Source organism: Desmodus rotundus, chromosome 1 (genome assembly GCF_022682495.2).
Source record: "Desmodus rotundus isolate HL8 chromosome 1, HLdesRot8A.1, whole genome shotgun sequence".
Taxonomy (NCBI): domain Eukaryota; kingdom Metazoa; phylum Chordata; class Mammalia; order Chiroptera; family Phyllostomidae; genus Desmodus; species Desmodus rotundus.
The window spans coordinates 1,348,335-1,368,390 of record NC_071387.1 but is presented as its reverse complement, the minus strand read 5'-3'; the positions used below and the strand labels follow the sequence as shown (position 1 = coordinate 1,368,390).

At 64.7% G+C, this 20,056-nt stretch overlaps 2 protein-coding genes across 14 annotated transcripts in view; both read left to right on the top strand.

Annotated features, from left to right (window-relative positions):
* The window catches only part of VAV2 (vav guanine nucleotide exchange factor 2), a 100,727-nt gene extending 90,276 nt beyond the window's left edge, over positions 1-10,451 (top strand). Inside the window, exons 21-28 of one of the 2 annotated variants that reach the window (XM_053919034.1) lie at positions 487-561; positions 1,206-1,258; positions 2,774-2,890; positions 4,145-4,232; positions 5,253-5,376; positions 6,197-6,283; positions 7,133-7,287; positions 8,540-10,451. In XM_053919034.1, coding sequence (XP_053775009.1) covers positions 487-561; positions 1,206-1,258; positions 2,774-2,890; positions 4,145-4,232; positions 5,253-5,376; positions 6,197-6,283; positions 7,133-7,287; positions 8,540-8,587 — 747 coding nt within the window. In that variant the 3' untranslated portion in view covers positions 8,588-10,451. The remainder of the gene's footprint in view (positions 1-486; positions 562-1,205; positions 1,259-2,773; positions 2,891-4,144; positions 4,233-5,252; positions 5,377-6,196; positions 6,284-7,132; positions 7,288-8,539) is intronic. The other variant, XM_045196800.2, reaches the window with a different exon arrangement.
* Positions 10,452-19,414: 8,963 nt separating this feature from the next.
* The window catches only part of SARDH (sarcosine dehydrogenase), a 39,534-nt gene continuing 38,892 nt past the window's right edge, over positions 19,415-20,056 (top strand). For 4 of the 12 annotated variants that reach the window (XM_053919018.1, XM_053918987.2, XM_053918985.1 and 1 more), the window contains exon 1: positions 19,714-19,992. Coding sequence is in view for 4 of the 12 variants with exons in the window: in XM_053918987.2 (XP_053774962.1) it covers positions 19,843-19,992 (150 nt within the window). In the remaining 8 variants the exon portion in view is untranslated. Of the gene's footprint in view, positions 19,532-19,705; positions 20,039-20,056 lie in introns of those variants that run through there. The other 8 variants (XM_053919000.1, XM_053919002.1, XM_053918994.1 and 5 more) reach the window with 6 other exon arrangements.

The window sequence follows — 20,056 nt, the reverse complement described above, 5'->3', positions numbered from 1 at the left end:
GTGTCCCCCGCTACGTCCCGCCTCAGTCCCCTCCTGCACATCCTCCCCAAGTGGGCCCAGGGCCCCCCGAGTCGGGTGGCCTTGCAGAGACACGTTGCTGACGGGAACGTGGAGGGCGGAGGGGGCGCTGCCTGGAGGACTTGGGGAGGCTCCTCGGGGCCGAGGGCACGGGAAGCGAAGGCCGAGGCCCTCCAACTGCAGCTGCGGGAATCAGAGGTAGCGGCAGCCAGGAGAGGGGCTCCAGTCACAGCTTCAAGTGAGCCGCTACTTAACACCTGTGGGCCTTGGCGTTCTCGGTGACGCAGGGACGCCCGCCCCTCCTGCCCACAGTGGGGGTGAGGCCCGTGGAGGCTGCAGCCGGCGGTGGCACCGTCACACATGTCTCAGGAGCTGCCCTCCCCCTGCCCTGGCTCTCAGGGAGCAGCGAGCCACCCCCTGGCGGGCCAGGCCCAGAGCGCTGACCACTGACCATCCGTCTTCTTCCAGGGGCGGCTGGTGCAAACCAGGAAGTCAGGCTACTTCCCCAGCACATCTGTGAAGCCCTGCCCTGTGGATGGAAGGGTGAGCACGCCCGAAGAAGCTTCCGGAGCACGGTGGCCGGGTGCAGGGGCTGCCGAGAGCTGTGTCCGCACTGGGGATGTCCTTGCTAAGTGGCCGCTGGGAGCTGGCCCCGGGGCACAGTCTGAGAAGATGGGTGGGCGCCGAGGGGCAGGGGTGCCCCCTGCTTGAGGGGCTCGGCCAGTGGGGGCTGCATTTCGTCGCAGAGTTGCAAACACTGACACGGGCCCCCACTGCGAGCCCAGCCCCCGGCAGCCCTGCACCCACGTTCGAGCTCTCAGGGTTTGGGCCGGGCTGGCCCCCGGAGACCACGCTGCCGCGGCCAGCCGCCTGCCCTGGGCCCCTGTCCACACAGAGAAGCCCTGTGGCCTCTGGTGGTCACACCCCTCGGGGGGCTTAGGCACACTGGTCGTTGGGTGCTAGTCATTGACTCATTCATTCATTCCGTCCCCCATCATTCACCCGCTCGGTCAGCGCCACCTCCCGTGCGTCCACTCAGGGTGGTGAGTCCCAGGCACTGCCCTCAGGGACCTCGCAGTCCAGGGGCTCCGATCTGACGGTCCGGTTGTAGCTGACAAGCCCCCGCTGGCCCCCACGCTCTGGGCAGCCCCTGAGGTGACATTAACCTGAACATTCTCTTTTGCCAGCCACCCATCGGCCGGCTGCCGTCCAGGGAGATTGACTACAGTGCGTACCCCTGGTGAGTGGGACAGGCGGGGCCCAGGGCTGGGGGCGGGGCCCCAGAGGCCGTTAGCAGGCCAAGTCTAGGCTCTGGGCTGTCTGCAGGCTGGCAGAGCTGAGCCGCCCCAGCCCTTCTCCTTCCTCGGCCCCTAAGTCACCGGGAGTCCGGGGGGTCGTCTCCATCCCTTGGCAGCTGGTTTCTCTTGTCAGGCCACATCATCAGGGCGGGGGCGGGGGGGACACGTTTGGGAGAAGGAAGTTCTTTTTTTGCACAACTTCCGTTGAGGTTTGTCGTGTGACATACAGGAAAGCGGCGTGCTTGAGGTCCGATTCGCAGTCACACGCACACTCAGCCGCGGCTCCTCGAAGACAGTGAGGACGGTTGTGTTAACGAAAGCCCGAGTGAGGGTGGACGTTGTAGGGACAAGTCACGGGTGCAGGTGGGCCTTGGGGTCCTGCGCTCGTCACTCCTCGAAGAGCGGCCGCCCTGCAGGGGCCACAGTGTGGGCGGCTTGAGTGTGGACGCTGTCTGCCCCGGAGTGCCCGCCCTTGGGTTTTCTGTTCGGGGCTTGTTCCTGCAGCCACCCCTGTGCCCGGCAGTGGGACGGGGCTGCACCTCGATGTCCCACACCCGGGCTCAGTGGCTCTGGTGTGTGTCTGAGAGGCCGGGCCCACCTCTGCTGGTCCTTCCCCCACACTGAGGTCTCCTGCACACGGGGGAGGCTGGAGCCTCGACTTTCAGAGTCAGCACAGACTCTGAGATCCCTGATGGCAGGTCGTTTGCACCCTGGGGACACAAGTCCTGCTTCGGCCTGACAGGGAGGGGAGAAGGCTGATGGGTTTTGTTTAGGAAGCGGGGGTGGGGCTTGGCCTCCGCAGAGGTGGCAGCGGAAGCTTCCTGTCTGAGTCTGTCCGAACTCGTGCCCGTGCCCGGGCATGTCGGTGGTCTCCAGCGTGTTACAGCAAACCCCACACGGGAGCAGTTTTTATTAATCGCTGCTTTTTTTTTAAAAGACTTTATTTAATTTTTAGAGAGAAGGGAAGGAGAAAGAGAGGGAGAGAAACATCAGTGTGTGGTTGCCTCTCGTGCGGCGCCCCCACGGTGGGGACCTGGCCTGCAACCCAGGCATGTGCCCTGACTGGGAATCGAACCGCTGACCCTTTGGTTCTCAGGCCGGCGCTCAATCCAGTGAGCCACACCAGCCGGGGCTTATCACTGCTTTTTAAACTCTGAAAACTGAACCTGATGTCCGTGTTACCCTGGAGCCCTCTTGCAGGCCCTGGGTTCTGCAGAGCAAAACCCTCCAAGGGACTTGCTGAGTCTGGGGTCCTCGCTCCCCGGACCCCGATCTTTCCTGTGCCCACTCTGTGTTCAGAGGATGATGTCCAGCCCCCAGCTCAGTCTCCTCTGGGCCCCGCCCCCGGTTGGCCCTTCCATAGGGGGCCTCATTATGCAGATTAGAGACGTGGTGGCAGGGCTGGAGGCTGTCAGAGGCTCTGTCAGTGTGACACCCTCCTCCCTCCTGGGCCCCAGGTTTGCAGGCAACATGGAGAGGCAGCAGACAGACAACCTGCTCAAGCCCCACGCCAGCGGGACCTACCTGATCAGGGAGCGGCCGGCCGAGGCGGAGCGCTTCGCCATAAGCATCAAGTACGTGGCGGCCGCGCGGGCCCCGGGGACCGTCCCCAGGGCCGTTCTGAACCTCAGACCACCGTCCCCTCCAGCCCGGGGCTTGCTGGGGTGGGGTGGCCGTGGACTGTAGAGTCCAAACCGTTTTCGGGTTACGGGGACTAGAGTTCAGCCCCCAGGGCAGGGCAGGGTTGCTGTGGGGTCAGGGACTTCCCAGCAGCTGTGCAGGTGGGCCTGGGAGAGCTCGGGACGGCCACCCAGCCGCCATCTGGTAGCTGCAGCCAGTGACCCTCGGTCTGGGCGCCACCCCCTGCCAAGTGGTTGCCTCCTCGTGGGTCTGCCGTCCCCTCTCCCAGGGGGCTGGTCCACACTGGCAACAGGACGACCCCTGGGCAGGAGTCACGGGCCGGGCTGCCGGCCATGGGCCAGTGAGTCGAGGGCCTGGTCGTCGTCACCCTGACGGGTTTGAGAGCCCCGTGCAGGGTGGCCTGTGTCACACCAACCTTGCACTCCTGGGTGTCCTGTTTGGCTGTGGTGTAAAGTCCCCTTTACACGATTGGTTTGTGCGGTTGTAGGTCTGGAGGGAGATTCGGTGTGTGGAAGCTTTTAGCGTCTGCCAGCCTAAGGGATGTCGGCGTGTCATTTTCTGTCCTGTGGGGTCCTGGTCTGCCTTCTGCGGGGTTGGCACCTGGGGAGGAGGGGGTTGGAGGGGGCTCACCAGCACAGTCCTGTTGGGGCTGAGGGCACAGGGCACCTGGCTGGCTCGTGCTCGGCGTGTCTGGGGCAGAGCCGGAGGCCGGGTGGCTGTGGTGCGGGGTGCAGAACTGGGGACCCTCAGGAGATGGTGCCAAAGCTGGGGTAGGTGCTCCCCTCAGGCCTCCCGGGCCCAGGTCAGACCTTGACCTACAAACCAGGCCTTGAAGGCCTCACAGGCAAAGGGGACACAGGAAGCAGGGACATTCCAGGGCAGAGAAGAGGCCCACCAGAGTCCCGGCTCAGGAAGTGGCCATGGGGAGGAGAGCCGTGGGGCTTCAGGGAGTTTGGACTGGAAACAGGCAAGGCAGACAGACAGACGGACAGACAAGCAGTAGGAGACAGGCCCAGACCCAGGCGGGGTGGGAAGAGGCATGGAAGGATCAGCGGTGGAGCCAGAGGTGTGGGCCGAGGGCCGAGGGCCAAGCTTTGCTTCTGTGGCGTGTTCCGGGTCTGGACCCCGGGGGGCTGGGGGCCATGCGGCCCGTGCGGTGACCTCCGTGGCCCGTGTCCTTCGCCCAGGTTCAACGATGAGGTGAAGCACATCAAGGTGGTGGAGAAAGACAGCTGGATCCACATCACAGAAGCGAAGAAATTCGAAAGCCTCTTGGTGGGTGATTCCATGGCCCCCACTGGCCTGGCCCTGGCGGGGAGGGGCCTTGGCTTCCCACTGCAGCCACATTCTGCAGGCCCGGCCCCCGCATCCCATGGCTTACGGCCTAATTGCAGCCCCCTGAGTCGGGGCACCACCGCCAACTCCCCAGAGGGCCAGGTGGGCTGACTGTGGTGGACAGTGAGGGGGAGGGCCCAGCCCACCCTGGCCACCAGCATCTCAGCTGCCCGTTCTTGCTGGTCCTACCAGAGCCAGAAACTGGTTCACTGAGGCTCCGTCAGGGCCTGGCGTGTAGCCACATCACACATGGGGGGCTTCCCATGGCACCCCTCCCCTGCCTGCCCCCCCCACCCCCCCACCGCACGGTCACAGACCAGCTGGAATGCAGGTCACGGCATGATCCTTCTGCAGATGGTTTTAAAAATAGACCCATTAATCCCCTGACTACAAGTGGCCCACGCTCTTGGACCCTCTGACCAGAGAATCTGGGCTCTTAGACCCCCCCCACTGTGGTCCCCCGAGAAGCCCAGAGTGAAACAGGGAGTCCCCATAAGCCCCCTCCCCCCATAAACACGGCCAGCGCCATTGCAGACCCTCAGCGCGGTGGGAGTCCCCCGTTCGGACACCCCCCTTTCCCAGGCTGGTACCCATGTGACATTCGGTCCCTTGGACAAGCTGTTATTTCTAGAGGTTGTTCCCTGGTGTCGGACCCGTGGGGCTTCCCGCCTTTCTCCATGATAAACAGTGTGGCAGGGACGTCCCCGTCTTTCAATCTCAGCGTTTCCCTGATGTTCCCTTTAGAACCCTTTGGGAGAGAAATTGCTGGATCAAAAGTCTTTGAGACACTGACCAGCTACCCTGGGCCTAGTGCTGGGGGAAGAGGAGGAGGGGAGGCCCCGGGGATCAAGGGCAGGAGCCCCCTGAGTGAACCTGAGGAGGCGGGAGAGGGAGGCCAGGGCACCCAGGAGGCCTGCCTGGAGGCAGCGGCCACAGCCAGTGAGCATGTGTGTCCTGCAGGAGTTGGTGGAGTATTACCAGTACCACTCTCTCAAGGAGAGCTTCAAGCAGCTGGACACCACGCTCAAGTACCCCTACAAGTCCCGGGAACGCGCGACTTCCAGGGCCTCCAGCCGTTCCCCAGGTAACACCCCTGACCACCCAGCCTGCCAGGGCTCCCCATCCCAGTTCCCAGGCCCTCACTGCCCTGGAGAAGGGCTTTCCGTGGGCCACACTCACCTAGGCCAGCAGCCCGTCCCCGAGTACTGCCCCGGGAGGGGTGGCCCTGGCACCCCCCTGCCCATCACAAGTACCCTCTCAAGCTGGGGTGCCGTGGTGGTCTCAGGGGACAGGTGAGGGACACCAGCTCTGACTCTTGGCGCCTTTGCCCAGAGGTCAGCGTGCGAGAGAACTGGGCAGGCCCACCTGCCCTCAGTCCCCTCCCTGTGACCCGTCCCCCAGGGCCTCCACTGTGAGGGCGTCAGGCCCAGCGCCTGTGTGTGGGGTGCGGCCCTACAGCCCAGACGGGGGGCCACCTGGAGTCCGAGTCAGGGTGGGCCCGGAGCGCTTGGCACTCAGCCCGGGACCACCCCCGAGCCACCCTGCTTCCTCGGACCTGCAGGGACCTGCGGAGCCCTTGGTCCCACCCGGGCAGAGCAGGCCAAGGGAGGCGTGATGGGCCTTTAGTGAGCACCTGCTGTATGCAGGGGCGGGGGGACAAGGGGTGGGGCTCCAGGCACAGGTCAGTCCCTGTGGGAGTCTGCCCCCCGGGAGGAGGTGCTCCTGGTTTGCTGTCCAGGATGCAGGTGCAGAGAGGTGGAGCGAGGGCGGCTGGGAAGTGCCCGGGTGGGCCTCGCGTCCGTCCCCCTGTCCCTCGGTCCCCATCCCTGCCGCTGTGGCTGCTTGCTGTGGGTCACGCAGATGCTCCTCTGCCCCCTCTCACCTCCTGTCTCGCCTCTTTGCAGCTTCCTGCGCCTCCTACAACTTCTCTTTTCTCAGCCCTCAGGGCCTCAGCTTCGCTTCTCAGGGCCCCTCCGCTCCCTTCTGGTCAGGTACTGCTGCCCTCGTGGCCCCGGGGGCTGCTCGGGGGCCCACAGCCCCCGCCTGCCGGAGCCCGCAGCACAGGGTGGGGAGGATGTGGCTGGGCGGGCAGGCAGGGGCTGCTGCCACCGCCCCCCCTCCCCCGAGGGCCCGTCAGGCTTGGCGCTGTCCTCCCCGCTGCTGACTTGCGCACCCCGAATGCCACTCCGCAGCTGGTCAGCCCTCTTCCCTCGTTGCTCACTCAGAGCTCGGCCTCTGGTCGCAGCCAGCACCCCAGTGGCCACCTCGGGGGGAGGTGGGCACAGACCTGGCGAGCCCTGCTCAGTGCCATGGAACTTGTGGGCGTTGGGGGCGGGAGGACAGGGTCTTGGTGGCCCCCACCTCATGGCCGTCCGCTGCCAGAGTCAGGGCCCTCCCGCAGCTTTGTGCGCTTCCCCTCTGCCCCCGTCACCGCCACCTGTCCATCGGGTCCCAGGCTGAGCTGGCCCGGCTGGGTTTCCAGTTTGGTGAGGGATCTGGAACTGGGATGAGGGGGAGGTTGGGCCCCGTGCAGGGCTGCCAGAGTGAAGGCTGTGCCCTGGCCCCCCGGGGGGCTGCAGTGGCCAGAGCGTGGGCACCTGCTCCCGTTCCCCTGAGCAGGGCCGCAGCCTGCGATGGCCCCCGGCGTGGGTGGTGACTGCCTGGGTTACCTCTGAGGGGGACCTCAGACCATGTGCTGCCCTGTCAGCTCCCACAGGGGAGCGAGGGGCCCTGGGAGGGGGCCTGGGCTGTGACGGCCCTCCCCCGGGCACTGGGCCGGGCCCCTGGGGAGAGACGCAGCCAGGGCCGCAGCTGTGTGACGCCGTCCACGTCCCCAACAGTGTGTGCGCCCCGCGTCATCGGCACGGCCGTGGCCAGGTACAACTTTGCCGCCCGGGACATGCGGGAGCTCTCGCTGCGGGAAGGCGACGTGGTGAAGATCTACAGCCGCATCGGCGGGGACCAGGGCTGGTGGCGAGGCGAGACCAATGGCCGGGTGAGTGGGCCGGCCGGCCTGCCTGGCCCCCACTGCTGAGAGGCCCCGGGCATGAGGACTGTGGCTGCTTCTGGGCTTGACCGGGCGGCGCGCTTTCCTCCCCGGGTTTGGGAAGGAGCCGCCGGCTGCCCTGAGTCTCCCTACTTGCTACCCCGCGAGGCGTCGCTTTTGTTGCCGGCGGTTGGAGCTGATGTGGATTTACCGTCCCTCCTGCCCGGTGGTTCCCTCCGCCCGTGAGCACGCTGCTGCTGCTGCCCGAGCCCCCCGCGGTCTCTTCTGCAGTGCGAGTCTGCGCCGGTGAATCTCGGGGGTTTGCTGGGTCCGAGCCCCTCTTTACGTCACTCTCTCTGTTAGCGTGCTCACTGTGAGGTTTTTATAATTTATGGTGACGCACTGTGACACTTAAAGAAAGTCTGTGGCACTGCAGAGGACCCCCGCGCGCCCAGGTTCACCGATTAGGACCGATGCGCCCACCGGCTCCGTCCTTTGCTTCTTCTCTGCCCTGGCTCACACATGTGTGTTCACACAAACACACTTCTTTCTAAACCGTTTTTTCAAAGAATTTATTTAGTTTTAGAGAGAGGGAAAGGGAGGGAGAAAGAGAGGAAGAGAAACATCAGTGTGTGGTTGCCTCTCACGTGCCCCCTACTGGGGACCTGGCCCGCAACCCAGGATGTGCCCTGACTGGGAATCGAACCTGCGACCCTTTTGTTTGCAGGCGGGTGTACAATCCACTGAGCCACACCAGCCAGGGCCCGTTCTGGGATTTCTGTGTGCTGTCTGAGTTCTGTTCTCTGGTAAAATTACCTGCTTTTTCATCCCTGTTCCAGAACATTCAAGTTAGAGTCTCTTACCTTCCGGGCGACCACATCCCGCGTCTGGGCGAGCTGCAGTCGGGGCCGTGCTCTGCGCTCCCCTCCGCGCCGGTCACCGGACCCTGCCTGAGCGCCGAGCCTGCGTGTACAGGACCGTCGGGGCTCTGGGTGCTGCTGCTTTCTCCAGACGGGATTTTTTTTTCCTGGCTGGCAGCTACAAAAAGAGTAGCTTCATCTTAATCCTCTCGGGGCTGGCGCATCCCAGGGTCCCATGTCCACCTTGGCCACGGCCCCACCAGGCGCTCACCTTCTTTTCCAGGGCAGGTGCAGCCTTGCGAAGGACCCCTCCCGTCCAGGAACCCAAGCTCGCCCTCACCCCCCAGCATGCATACCCTGCCCCCCACGCCCCCCTTACTCGATCCTGCCATCTTTTCCAGGTCGGCTGGTTTCCCTCAACCTACGTTGAGGAGGAGGGTGTCCAGTGACGGCGGGGACACCGGCGGGACTCAGGAGCCTCCTGGAAGGGTGGCACCAGCTTGAAGTGCGTCTCCAGTCCGTAACTCCAGGGGGAAACATCGGCCGAGCCTCCCGTCCGCAGCAGCCCGCGGGGGTGGGGAGGGTGTCCAAAGTCCTGAACGCAAACCGTCCCGCCAGCCGCCTGCCCTCGGGGGCCCGTCCTGGGCTCGCCGCTTGTACATAGAGGAAACCTGGCTGCCCGCCGGAGTGCGGAGGCGTGGACGCCGGTGGCAGCTGAGGCCGGGGCTCGTCTGGCCTCTGCCTGGTCGAGATGACACGAAGAAGCCTGGCTTTGGACACGGATGCGGTCCCAGGGAGGGCTGGGCAGGGCGGAGGGGACCTTCCCCTCACCCTTTCTGCTCAGCCCCGGACTCTTGGCTCTCTGGCTTCCTGCTGCTCCCTGGGGCGACCTCAGGCCTTGAGGGGTGGCAGGGCCCCTGTGCAGCCCCAGGGGAGTGTAGAAGACGGCACTGTAAGGCGCCCCTCTCGGGAGGGACCCCCGGGAGTGAGCAAGTCGCTGGCCTGCTCCCCGGTCCACGGTACTGTCTCTACCCCGAATCAGAGGTGCGTCTGTCCCGCCCTGCTGCCTGCAGACATCTGTAAACCCCAGTGTGGGCGGGAAGGACCCGGGGTTCCCCTTGCTCTGTCCCTGCTGCTCACATTCCTCTGCGGGAGGAAGCCCCGCTGCTCCCGTGCAGGGTGCCCTCTGGGTGTCCTGTGTCCTGCAGAGGGGTCCCTGAGGGTCCCCGCAGCCTTTGCACAGGATATGGGCTCTCGCCCTCGCTGGGTGTTCCTTCCAGGAGCTCCTGTGGCTTGTGAACTGGGCCGGTGGCCAGCCCCAACTAAGTGCTCTTGGGGGTGGCTGTGCCCCTGTGACGCCCGCTCCAGGCTTCTGCTGGCCTTGACCTCTGGCTGGCTTGGCCAGACCCTGTTTTCTCTGCCTGCACGCTGCATGAGGCCCAGGGAGAGCCTCTATCTGAGCCCCGTGGCCAAGCGCCTGGTGCAGCCCGGGCTTCACGCAGCCCCTCCTCCCTGTGGTCTGCTGCACAGCCCCATGCAGGAGCAGGGGCCAGGCCGGCCTGTGGGCCACGCCGCACCCTGGGGTCCCTCTGAGGCCAGCCGTGTAGCCCCCAGGCATCCTGGCCTGGGGACGAGGCGGGGCGGGGTCCAAGGTGGTGGGCCGCCAGGGGAAGAGAGAAGGCAGCCTACAGAGGCTTGAGAAGTGAGGGTGAGCGGGGCGAAGAGCCACAGGGGGTGGAAGAGTCGGCCTTGAAGGGAGCAGACCCACGTCCCTGTCTTCAGGGCGCACCCAGCACTTTGCGCGCGACCCTCGGCTCAGCTGGCCGGGCCGCGGGCCCAGGACGGAGGGGACCCGCCCAGCCGGCCCCTTCTCGTTCCCTGTTGTCGGAAAGGTTTCGCTTTGTGTTTTTCTTGTTTTGTTTTTGGTTTGGCTTGTTTGCCTTTTAAGGGGAAAAGAAGTGTGTAATTATTTCATCCAAAGCTTCCATTATCTATCCGTGGATAATAAGGAAGAGATTTTATAAGGGCAAGAAAACGGTGTATATTCGAGGCCGAGAAAACCGGGTCTGGAGCCCTGGGCTTTGTGAATGTTTGGTTCTGTCCTTCCTGAGACGTGGGTTTGCTTTGGTTGGGTTTTGCACTGTTCCACACGGCAGGGGAGGGGCTGGGGCCCGGGGCCCGTGCATGTGGGTCAGGGGTCTGGGGCCCCGCAGCCGAGGCGACCCCAGATGGAACGCAGACTGTACATTTGCCAATAGGTTTTTTCAGACCACGGTTTTTACTGCAAATAAACCTAAGTTCTTTTCTTCGGGAGTGGCTGAACTTTTGTGCCGGTGCGGGCAGGGGAGGAGGGTGGGGCTGGATTCCTGTGTCCAGCAGGGTCTGCTGCACCGGGCGGGGCGAGGTCAGCCCAGGGGACACGCGTTGTGGGTCTAGAGGAGGTAAGGACACCAGCCGGCACCTCCTCCCTGCTGGCACGGTGCCGCGTGCTTCCCCGGGAGCGGACCCCTGGCAGCCCCAGAGGCGGCTGCTGTCTTCCTGTCTGGAGGGAGTGGAGCCCCCGCCTAGCCCTTCCCCCTCCACGCCCCCCCCCGCCAGTTGCTTCAAGTGTTGGACATAAACTCAGTTCTCTGTCCTGAGGGCGTGACCGTGGCCTGCGGCAGAGGACGGCGGTCAGGCAGTCAGGCGAGTCCCTTCTTCCCCCAAGAGGCAGGCAGAGGCGTGGTCTGGGGTGGGTCGGAGCACACCCCCCCCCCCCACCGCCTCCTGTTCTCAACAGGTTCTTCTCTCCGAGGAGGCTGCTGGAGCTCCTGCCACGGCAGGAGTGGGGGTGGGCACAGCCCGTCCCGCCCCTCCTGACCCAGACCCTGGGCACCGGCCACCGCTGGCTGCCGAGGAGGGGGGACGTGCAGGCCCTGTTCCTGAGGAGGCAGGATCGTGGCCTTGGGATGGACGACCAGCCACTCGACCCGCCCCACGGGGTCCTGAGGGTCAGCGGAACCTCGGAAGCAGGGCCCGGCATGTAGCCATCTCACACACGGGGGGCTTCCGGTGTGTGAGCTGGCACTCAGCAAATGTCACCTTTGTTCAAAGGAGGGAGGTGAGCTCCGGTGTTGGAGGTGACACAGGTGTCCCCGAGAGCTGGTTGGGGGCCTATTCTGGGGCAGCTCCTCTTGAGTTCACGAGAGGCCGGTTGTTCCAACCCCCACTTCCAAGTCCCATGCCCACACGGGGGACAGAGCCCCCTGGCTGGCACTCCCCGGCTGCCCTGGACGAGCCTGGGCCGCGCTGGAGGAAGCCCTGACCAGGAGAAGACTGTAGTGGCCTGAGGGGAGGCCACTGCGTCCACAGGCAGCTGCAGGGGCAGTGGGGGTGCCAGGGACCGGGGACATCAGAGCATCTGCTGTGGGTCCAGACCCAAAAGTGTGGGTGTCCCACCTGTCCGAGGGCCCACTGTGGATGGGTGGAAGCTGGTGGGGAGAGGGGGTCGCCTGGCCAGGGTTCCCCGGGGCGCAGGGGGCAGATTGGGGACGGCGTGGGGACGGGGGGGAGGAAAGGCGGCCCATGGCTGGTGGCAGAGGTGACGGGTGCGGAGCGGAGCGGAGAAGCTGGGCTTCTGAGTCCAGCCGGGCGGGGGATGGGGGCGGGGTTTTCCGTCGCTGCCACGACGGACTGCCACAGACGCAGCAGCGCAGAGCAGCACCCGCCCGTCGTCCTGCGGTGTGGGTCTCCCTGGGCCGCAGTCGAGGTGCCAGCACAGCTGTGCACCTTTCCGGGGGCTCCAGGCAGAATCCATCTCCCTGCTTCTCCAACTTCTAGAAGCTTCCTGCATTCCTTGAAACATGGTCCCTCTCCTCCATCTTCAAAGCTGGCAAAGGTGCCCCTGTCCCTCCTGCAGCCACAGCCCGGTGTCCCTCTGACCACAGCGGGGTGAGCGTCCCAGCTCTTCAGGACGCGCGTGAGAGTCCAGGAAGCGCCCCGGGGCGTTTGCCCAGCTGGACGAGCTTCAGCCAGCAAAGCCCGCTGGGCCCAGGGCAGGGGACAGAGCCCAGGGGCCCTCAAGTGCCAGCAGTAATAGAAAAGCCCCTTCAAACCCAGGACCCCGGTGGACGTCACCCCGCAGGTCAGGCTGTGTGGAAACAGTCCCTGCCCCCCAGCTGGCTCTCGAAGTCCCCGTGGGACGACCAGGAAGATGCTTTTCTGAGCCTTCACAAGGGTGAAAGGAAGAAAAACCTCCCCTGAAAACACAAGTTGTGGACGGAACTGTGTCCCTCCCAGGAAGCCAGGCCGCCGCTTCAGCCCCAGCACCTGGCCACGTGAGGCCCCTGCAGGTGTGGTTGGGGCAGGGAGAGCGAGCGAGGTCCCTGGGTGTCCTTGTAAAGAGGGCGGAATTTGAACGTAGACCTGCACACAGGGACAGGTCTGTGGGGACGGAGGCGGAGATGGGGGTGACCCATCTTTCAGCCAAGGGACCCCAAAGATGCCAGCAAACTGCTGGGAGCTTGAGAGAATGGGACAGAGGCTCCCCAGGATCCCTGAGAAGGAACCCGCCCTGCGGACACCTTGACCTTGGACTTCTGGCCTCCAGAGCTGGAGAGAACACAGTTCTGTTGTTCAGGCCACTCCGCTTGTGCTCTGCTGTGTCCCCCCGGGACACTAAAGCCGTGTGACTCACCTGGCCTGGGGCTGCAGTCCCTGGGGGTCTGCACGCCCGGAGCGTGAAGCAGGGTCCCCGCTGTGGACACCCTCCGAGCCCAGCAGGAGGGAATGCGAGTCTCCCCTGGGGACTGCCTCAGTCTCCCCACACACACTCAGTGTCCAAACCCCGCCCCACAAGGAGACACGGCGCCGCACGGAGGCAGCGGAACCACGGCCGCAGGCCCACAGAGCAGAACGGTAGCGAGTGTACGTAGAGGTTGGCCAATGGCACCGGGACGCGGGCGCAAAGACCAGGCGGGAACAACCCAGCCACTCAGACCGAGGGCTGATGCGGAGTTGCTGGATGGGGGATGTGGCTGCCAGGTGGGCGGCTGGGCTCAGGTGGGCCGCCCCGGCCTCCCGCGGCGTGACTCGAGGAAGGAGCGCAGTGGGTCGCCGGCAGGGCCCGCTGGGGCCCAGGGCTGCAGCAACACACGCCGCGTTCACAGTTCTGCAGTGACGCTGCCACCCCCAGCCCCTGATGCTGCCGCCTTCAAGCCTGAGCGTGGGGAACCGGCCTTGTCGGAGGGAGGGCTCCAGTTGCTCAGGGGAGCCAACCGGGACTGCCTGCCGGGGACCTTGGGCCCCTGCTTGGACAGCAGGGGTCGCCCATCCAGTGGACAGCCGAATGTTGGGGCACTCGCTGTCCTGCAGAGGCGAGAAGCCCCTGGTGGCCCGCTGTCCGGGCAGCCTGCAGAGGGCTCACGACGTTCCTCCTAGATCGCAGTGGCGGGGTCGGATTAGACCCGGTCAGAGGAGGGGTAGTGAGCGGGGACGCAGCTCCGGGGACGTGGGAAGGCCCAGCGCAGGTCCACCCCCGGCAGACCCTGGAAGGGTGGAAGTCAGGCAGTGTTTGAAGAAATACTGGCCCGCCATCTTTCAGAGCAAAGCAAAGGCCAGTGTGGAGGGTCAGGGACCTGAAGACTCCCCAGGAGGGTAAGTCAAGGAGACAAGTCTGGAGCCGTCCCAGCGAGGCTGCGAACACCGCACGCAGGGAGGGCCATCTTAACGTGGGCTGCAGGGCCCCGGGCGGCTCAGCTGGCTGGGGCGACATCCTGAAGCCAAAAGGTTGCGGGTTCGATCCCAGCCCAGTGTGTACGGGAAGCAACCAATCGATTCTTCTCTCTCACACCGATGTTTCTCTCTTCCCCCCTCACTAAAAGCAATGAAAAGGTGTCCTCGGGTGAGGATTTAAAAAAAAATCCCGGAGAGAACGGAGAGGTTACTTCTAGCGAATCAACTGTACAGTCATTTGTCAACCGGGTCTCCTAAGTGCCAGCGTGGAATGCTGCAACCCCCAAAATGTTAGAAAAAAAAAGAAAAGGAAAAAAAGAGAAAGGCATTTTAAGGCAAAAGAAGGAGCAGAAGCAGCTTAACAAGCTCCCCTGAAGGATTTTCTACAGGAAGTTCTACAGGGGCTTCAGGCCGAAGGGAAACGGTCAACATGTACACGTTCCGAACTCCGAGGGTAACAAGGAACGGGGTAGGATGCGGCTGGAGACCGGATGGGATTTACATGGGTGACCACAAACACTAAGGTCGGGAGGGGTGACCCGCACGCGGGACCCTCCAGGGTTTGGACGGAGGGGAAGGCAGCAGCTTCGTGACCGTCTTCGTTCTGTCGCCGAGTGACAAGCTGCTGGGGGGCAGGCCGGGCACAGCTCAGCTGGCCCCTGCGCCCCAGGTCTCCCCAGGCCCAGGTGGCAGTCAGGCTGTGTTCTCCTCTGGAGGGGTGACCCGGCAAGGTCCCTGTCCACCCTCGCTGAGGCTGCTGGCAGGAGTCACTTCGCTGCGGTGTCGGCTCCTGCCACACTTCCAGCAGGAGTGTCTCTCTGGTCCCCTAGATCGCAGTCTTCTGTCACCAGCCGGGACCCAGGGTGACACCCATCACCTCTGTCAGAGGCCCCGCCTGCCCTGCAGGGGAGGGACCGTGCAAGGTGAGCTGCTCAGCACATGGAGCTGAGCTAGGAATCAGTGATGAAAATTCTCTATGCTTGCAAACTGAGAAACGCACTTCTAAATAGTCCAGACTGGGACCGCACCGTATCTCAAACTCACTTTCAATGAGAATTGGGGAAAGTGCTTCGTCACAGACTTGTAACATGCCGCTGATGCTGACGTGGGACCGCGGTGGGTGGCCCTGCCGGCCGAGTCGCTGAAGCAGGGGGCTCAGCAGGCTGTCCCGGCTGAGACTCCGCACCCATTCCTCTAACAAAAGTTCAAATTGTCTGTGAAACGTAGTTGTTCCGAGTAGAAGACTACACACGGAACAAATGTGCACGGATTACACGTTTTGTACAAGTGTTGGAGCGACAGCCGTCAGGCCAATGGCTCCAGCGGGGATGGGGGGGGCAGCCAAGCCCACTCCCTCTCGGGGCCAGTGTCGAGGCGGCTGCCGGGTGGACTGGGACCGCTGTCCTTCGGCTGCAGCCCTGTGCGCTTGTTCTCCTGAAGGGCAGAGTTGTGATCCTTCGCTTTTCCCCGTAGGAAGAACCCCCCCCACACACAGCCTTTGTTGCCCTGGCTTCTCTCTGCAGAATGATTCCGAGTCTTCTTCTTTAAGGGTTTTCTTATTCTCATGAGAGAGGGGGAAGGGAGACAGCAACGTTGGTGTGAGAGAGGAACATCGGTCCGTTGCCTCTCCTGTGTGCCCCAACAGGGGATCGAACCCGCAACCCAGGCATGTGCCCCGACCAGGAATCGAACCGGCGACCCTTCAGGTATGGGACGACGCTCCAGCGGAGCCCCACCAGTCGGGGCTGATCGCACATCTCAACCCTCCTGTGCTGAAGGGGCCGTGCGGCAGGTGGACGGATGGGACCCCCGGCCGCAGCCCTGGGCAGCCCCACGTGGACGCAGGCCCGACTCGGTCCGGATTACGGTCTGGTGCAGTGACGCACAACCCTTGACAAGAGGTGGTTATTTCTCGCTCACCCAACAGCTTGGGTCAGGACCCAGGGCTAGCACGGGGCTCGCAGTGCCAGGGACTCGGGTCCTCCTGGGGCGGTTTGGTCCCCGCCGTGTGGCCCCCCAAGTTCACCTCCCGTTCCACGACCAGCTCCAGCCCCTGCACCCACACTCCAGCCCTGGAGGGAGAAGGGGCAGGGAAGGGCGTGACCCTCTCCCCGAACCGCCTCCCATCGGCCAGAAGCCAGCTGCAGAGGAGGGCGGGGAACGTAGTCCCGAGGTGGCCAATGACTGTGGAGAAGGAAGAGAGGGCGGGTGGGGTGAGGAGGTGACTGCCCTCTGCCTCCGTCTCCAAGTAGAGAAAACAAGAACAGACAGCTATGGGGAGGAGTGGACACACCCCCAGAGGCGGCCCCGCGCTCCAGAAAGGCTCAGAGACGCAGACGGAGCCCCTGCTGGTTGGTGTGGAGGCCCCCACCAGGGCACGTGGTGTGTGCAGGATGGTGCAGAGGCCAGGCTGAGTCCGAGCTGCCTGTCCGGTGGTGATCCACCTCCCTTTTGGTCTTAGGGTCCCCTCCTGGGGACAGTCTTGGGTCCTGCTCTCAGGGTCTCATACTTACCTGTGGCCACCAGGGGGAGGTGTTTTCCTGCAAAGGCTCAGCCTCCTGGACTGGGGGGCTGATTGTGTGCAGACCCCCCTCTGTCACTGTAAGGCCCAGCGGTTCACTGGCTGCCCCGCCACCACGGGGACCTGCTCTGGGGGTGCTCCTGCCCCTGGCGCTGGAGGGAGGCAGCTGTCTCCACTACCACTGCCCACCACCCAGTGCTTGCAAAGTGGCAGGGTGGGGACTGTGGCCGTGGACAAGGTGGGTTCCACTTAAGCGTGTTTTGTGAGGGCGCAGGCCCAGGGGCTGTGTGCCGCAGCTTTACAAGAGAAGCTTGGAAACCCAGCGTGTGGCTGACCCAGCCGGCCCCGGCTGGAGCTGGGGGGGGAGTGGCCTGCGCCCCGGCCGCCGCTTCTCCTGTGTTGCCCCTCAGCACCCAGGACCGAGAGGTGACTTCCACGGGAGGAAGGTTCCCCAAGTTCCATCTGTGTCCCCTCGGCCAGGGCGGTGCTGTGGCTGTGGGCGCGGCATCCCAGGGTGACAGGGATTGCTGGTCACCGCGAGGCCCGCTCGGGCTCAGCCACAGGAAGCCACTGATGTCGCCTCCATGTTTTCTCACTCACAGATGACGCTGGAGACGAATCACGGAGTGAAGTGGGAGCCAGGGCCCTGGCGCGAAGCCGCCCGCTCGGAACCGTGTGTGCCGGGGTGCCCCGTTCCTGGGAAGGCCGGTGTCCGAGCCCTGAGCCCCTTCTGCTCTCGGTGTGGGGGTGTCGGGGAGCCGGGCGCCCTCCTGCTGCTGCAGGAGACCCCCCGCTCACCCTGGGCAATCAAACCCCGTCTCCGTGAAGACACCGGGGTAGTTGACGTGGTCGGTTTTTTCTTTGTAAAGATTCTCGTTGGAAAAATAAAACTTGGGCGGTGTAAATCCAGCCCCCACATATGGAAACTGCCCTAGGCCGTGAGTGAATCGCCCGGGGCTGGTGCGCCTGGCTGAGTCCTGGCTCGGCTTTCCCACCGCTGCAATGGGCTGCCGGCGTTTCTTGCGCTCAAAGCTCAGCATGCTGCCTTGCTGCCAGCTCAGAGGCCGCTGGGCCTGGGCACCCGGTGTGGCCGGGTGCCACCTTCCCCTGGGTTCGAAGTCAGCAGCTCTTGTTACTTGGTGTCCCTCTTTCTCAGGGCCACACGCAGAACTCTCCCCGCCCTCCCCCGGGTCCGCCCCATATTCCTGCCCAGTCAGAGTGCCACAGCACCTCACCTCCATCTGCCCTGGAGACCGGGCCAGCAGGCCGGGTGGGGCGCGGGGGCTGGCTGGGGCCAGCCCGGGCAAGAAGGGGGTGTCTCAGGGCTGGCCACGCAGGCAGGAGTGCACCACACCCCCGCCTGGGACTGCCTGTGGGGGGAGGGCGGGGGCTGCGGGCCGGCCACACCGAGGCCGTGAGTGATTTGCACATGCTTTGCTCCCACTAAAAGTGCAAGGCAGTCATCCGCGGGTAAACTCACAAAGCTTCCCTGCAATGGGCCTCACGGGGGGGGGGGGGGGGGGGGGGGGGGATATTCCCTACTTGCCAGGTGGGGAAACAGGCTCGGTGAGGGGACCAGCCCAAGGTGGTGCAGCTGCAGCTGGCTGGCAGCAGAATCCTGTCCCTAGCTGGAGCCAGGCCACCTCCTGAGCTGTGCCCTCCAGCACCCAGGGAGACCGCGTGGCACCTCTGCCTCTCCCAGACTTGAGCAGGGCCCGATCGATGACCCGCTGACCACACCAGGCCTGGCCCTCCAGCCGCCACCCCTTGTCCAAAGTCCAGGGGCCGCTGCTGCCCACTGGGTTGATGAGAACTTTGCAACATCTGCTTGTCTGAGTGCAAGGCCGGGAGCAGTCAGCGCCGTCCCCCGCTGCCACCCTGGGCCACCCTGCCTGACGGGTCGCTCGTCCATGGGTCCCGTGCCTGGAGTTCTCAGGGGGACATGGCCACCCCTTCTCCCTTGCCCTCTCTGAGCCCATCAAATGCAGCCCTGCCTCAGGCCACGGGGCCAGGCCCAGCCCACCCAGAGGGACCAGGCTGGTGTCCTCCCCACCTGGACCCCCAAAACCCCCTGAGATACCCTGAGGAAGCCTCATGCTGGAGAAGCCACCCTTCCTCTGGGGGAGCCAGGGGAGTGAGTGATGGGCTCTGTCCCCTTGGTGAGGACAAGAATGGTGGCAATACACAGGCCAGAGCCCAGGCCACCTCCTCCAGGATGCCCTCCTGGGTTTCCTGTGGGGAGGAAGGACCATTTACTCAGGAGCAGTCTCAGCACATCAGCTGCATCTTCCACTGGGACCCTGAGCCCCGTGACAGCAGGGTCCGGGTCTCAGCTGCCTCTGGGTCGCCTGGCTGCGCTCTGTCTGCAGTCAGGGCTCCGCAAATGTAGAGGACAGACGAGCTAGCGGGGCCACCTGGCTGCCCGGCAGAGCCCACTTGTCTGTAGGACTGTCTTCTCCCCAGCCACGGGCATCCCCCTGTGGTTGCCCAGCTCTGATGTGAGCCCCGCCTTCTCTGGCCCAGTGGTGGGAGGGTCCCTATCTGACACCAGCTCCTGTTTGGACTCTGTGCCCCGGGCACAGTGTGCTGTTCTCCTGCAGCCCCTCTGGGCGTCCTCCTCACTCCGAAGGCACAGAACACCCCAGGCCCAGAGGCAGGCTGCAGTTCCCCATCTACCTCGCTGCATGGCCCGAGGCAAGCCGGCTGCCCTCTCCGGCCAGGGCCCCCCACCGCTGGGTGGAGGCAGGCGTCCCTGAACGCTCAGGCTGGACAGCAGGTCTGTGTGGAGGCTCTGGGGGCTCCCCCACACTCTCTGCCTACCTGTGGGGCCGAGCCTGGGTTACAAGTGTGTGAGGCAGGCAGGGAGCTCGGTTCACCCTCGGGCAGCAGCCCTGTGGTCCCTGCCTTTGCGGTGAGGAGGTGAGGCCACCAGCCCTGTCCCTGAGGGTTCACAGCCTGCTCTGCAGCCCGCCTGGGACCTGCCTGCTTGGCTGCTGTTCCAGCTGGCAGTCTGGGCAGCCTGTCCCCGGCGGTGGGCGGGGCGGGGGCAGCCCAGTTCCGGCTGGAGCTCCGCAGGAAGGACAGAGGGGAGGGCACCACAGAAGCCACCAGCCCCGGCACGGGCAGGCTTCCGGGGCAGAGGGGCGCTGCAGCGGTTGAGGTAAACCCTCCGGAGGGAGGCAGGGCCCCTGCCCTCCCCTTGGGGGGCGGGGTTGGGACAGGCCCCGAGACTGAGGCACTTCTCTCCGCCTCTGGCTGCTCCGACCGCTGGCTTGGGTGGACGGGGCCACAGGTCACTGTGGGGGCAGCCCTGGGCCGGGGCTGTGCCTGGTCCTCTCCCCAGTCGCCCCCTCGCCCTGCAGCCCATGAGGGGCTCCTCTGGGCCCCGCTTCCCAGCTAGGTCAAGTGGCGGCTCCAGCCCCCACGTGTGACCCCAAACCCTGGGCTGTTCTGCACCCTCCCCCCAGGCAAATGGGACACGTGGCCGACCCAGGGGTGGGAGAGGATCGGAGGGGGCGGGAGAGCAGGTTAATGTTGAAGCAGCTGCTTCTAGAAGGTGGAGGGACTTGGGCTGCCGGACTGCCCAGCCCAGGTGGAGATCCCGGACTGGCCGGTGATCAGGTTGGGCACGTGGCAGTGCCAGGGCCAGAGCACTGGGGTGACACAGGTGGGGGGGCCGAAGCCA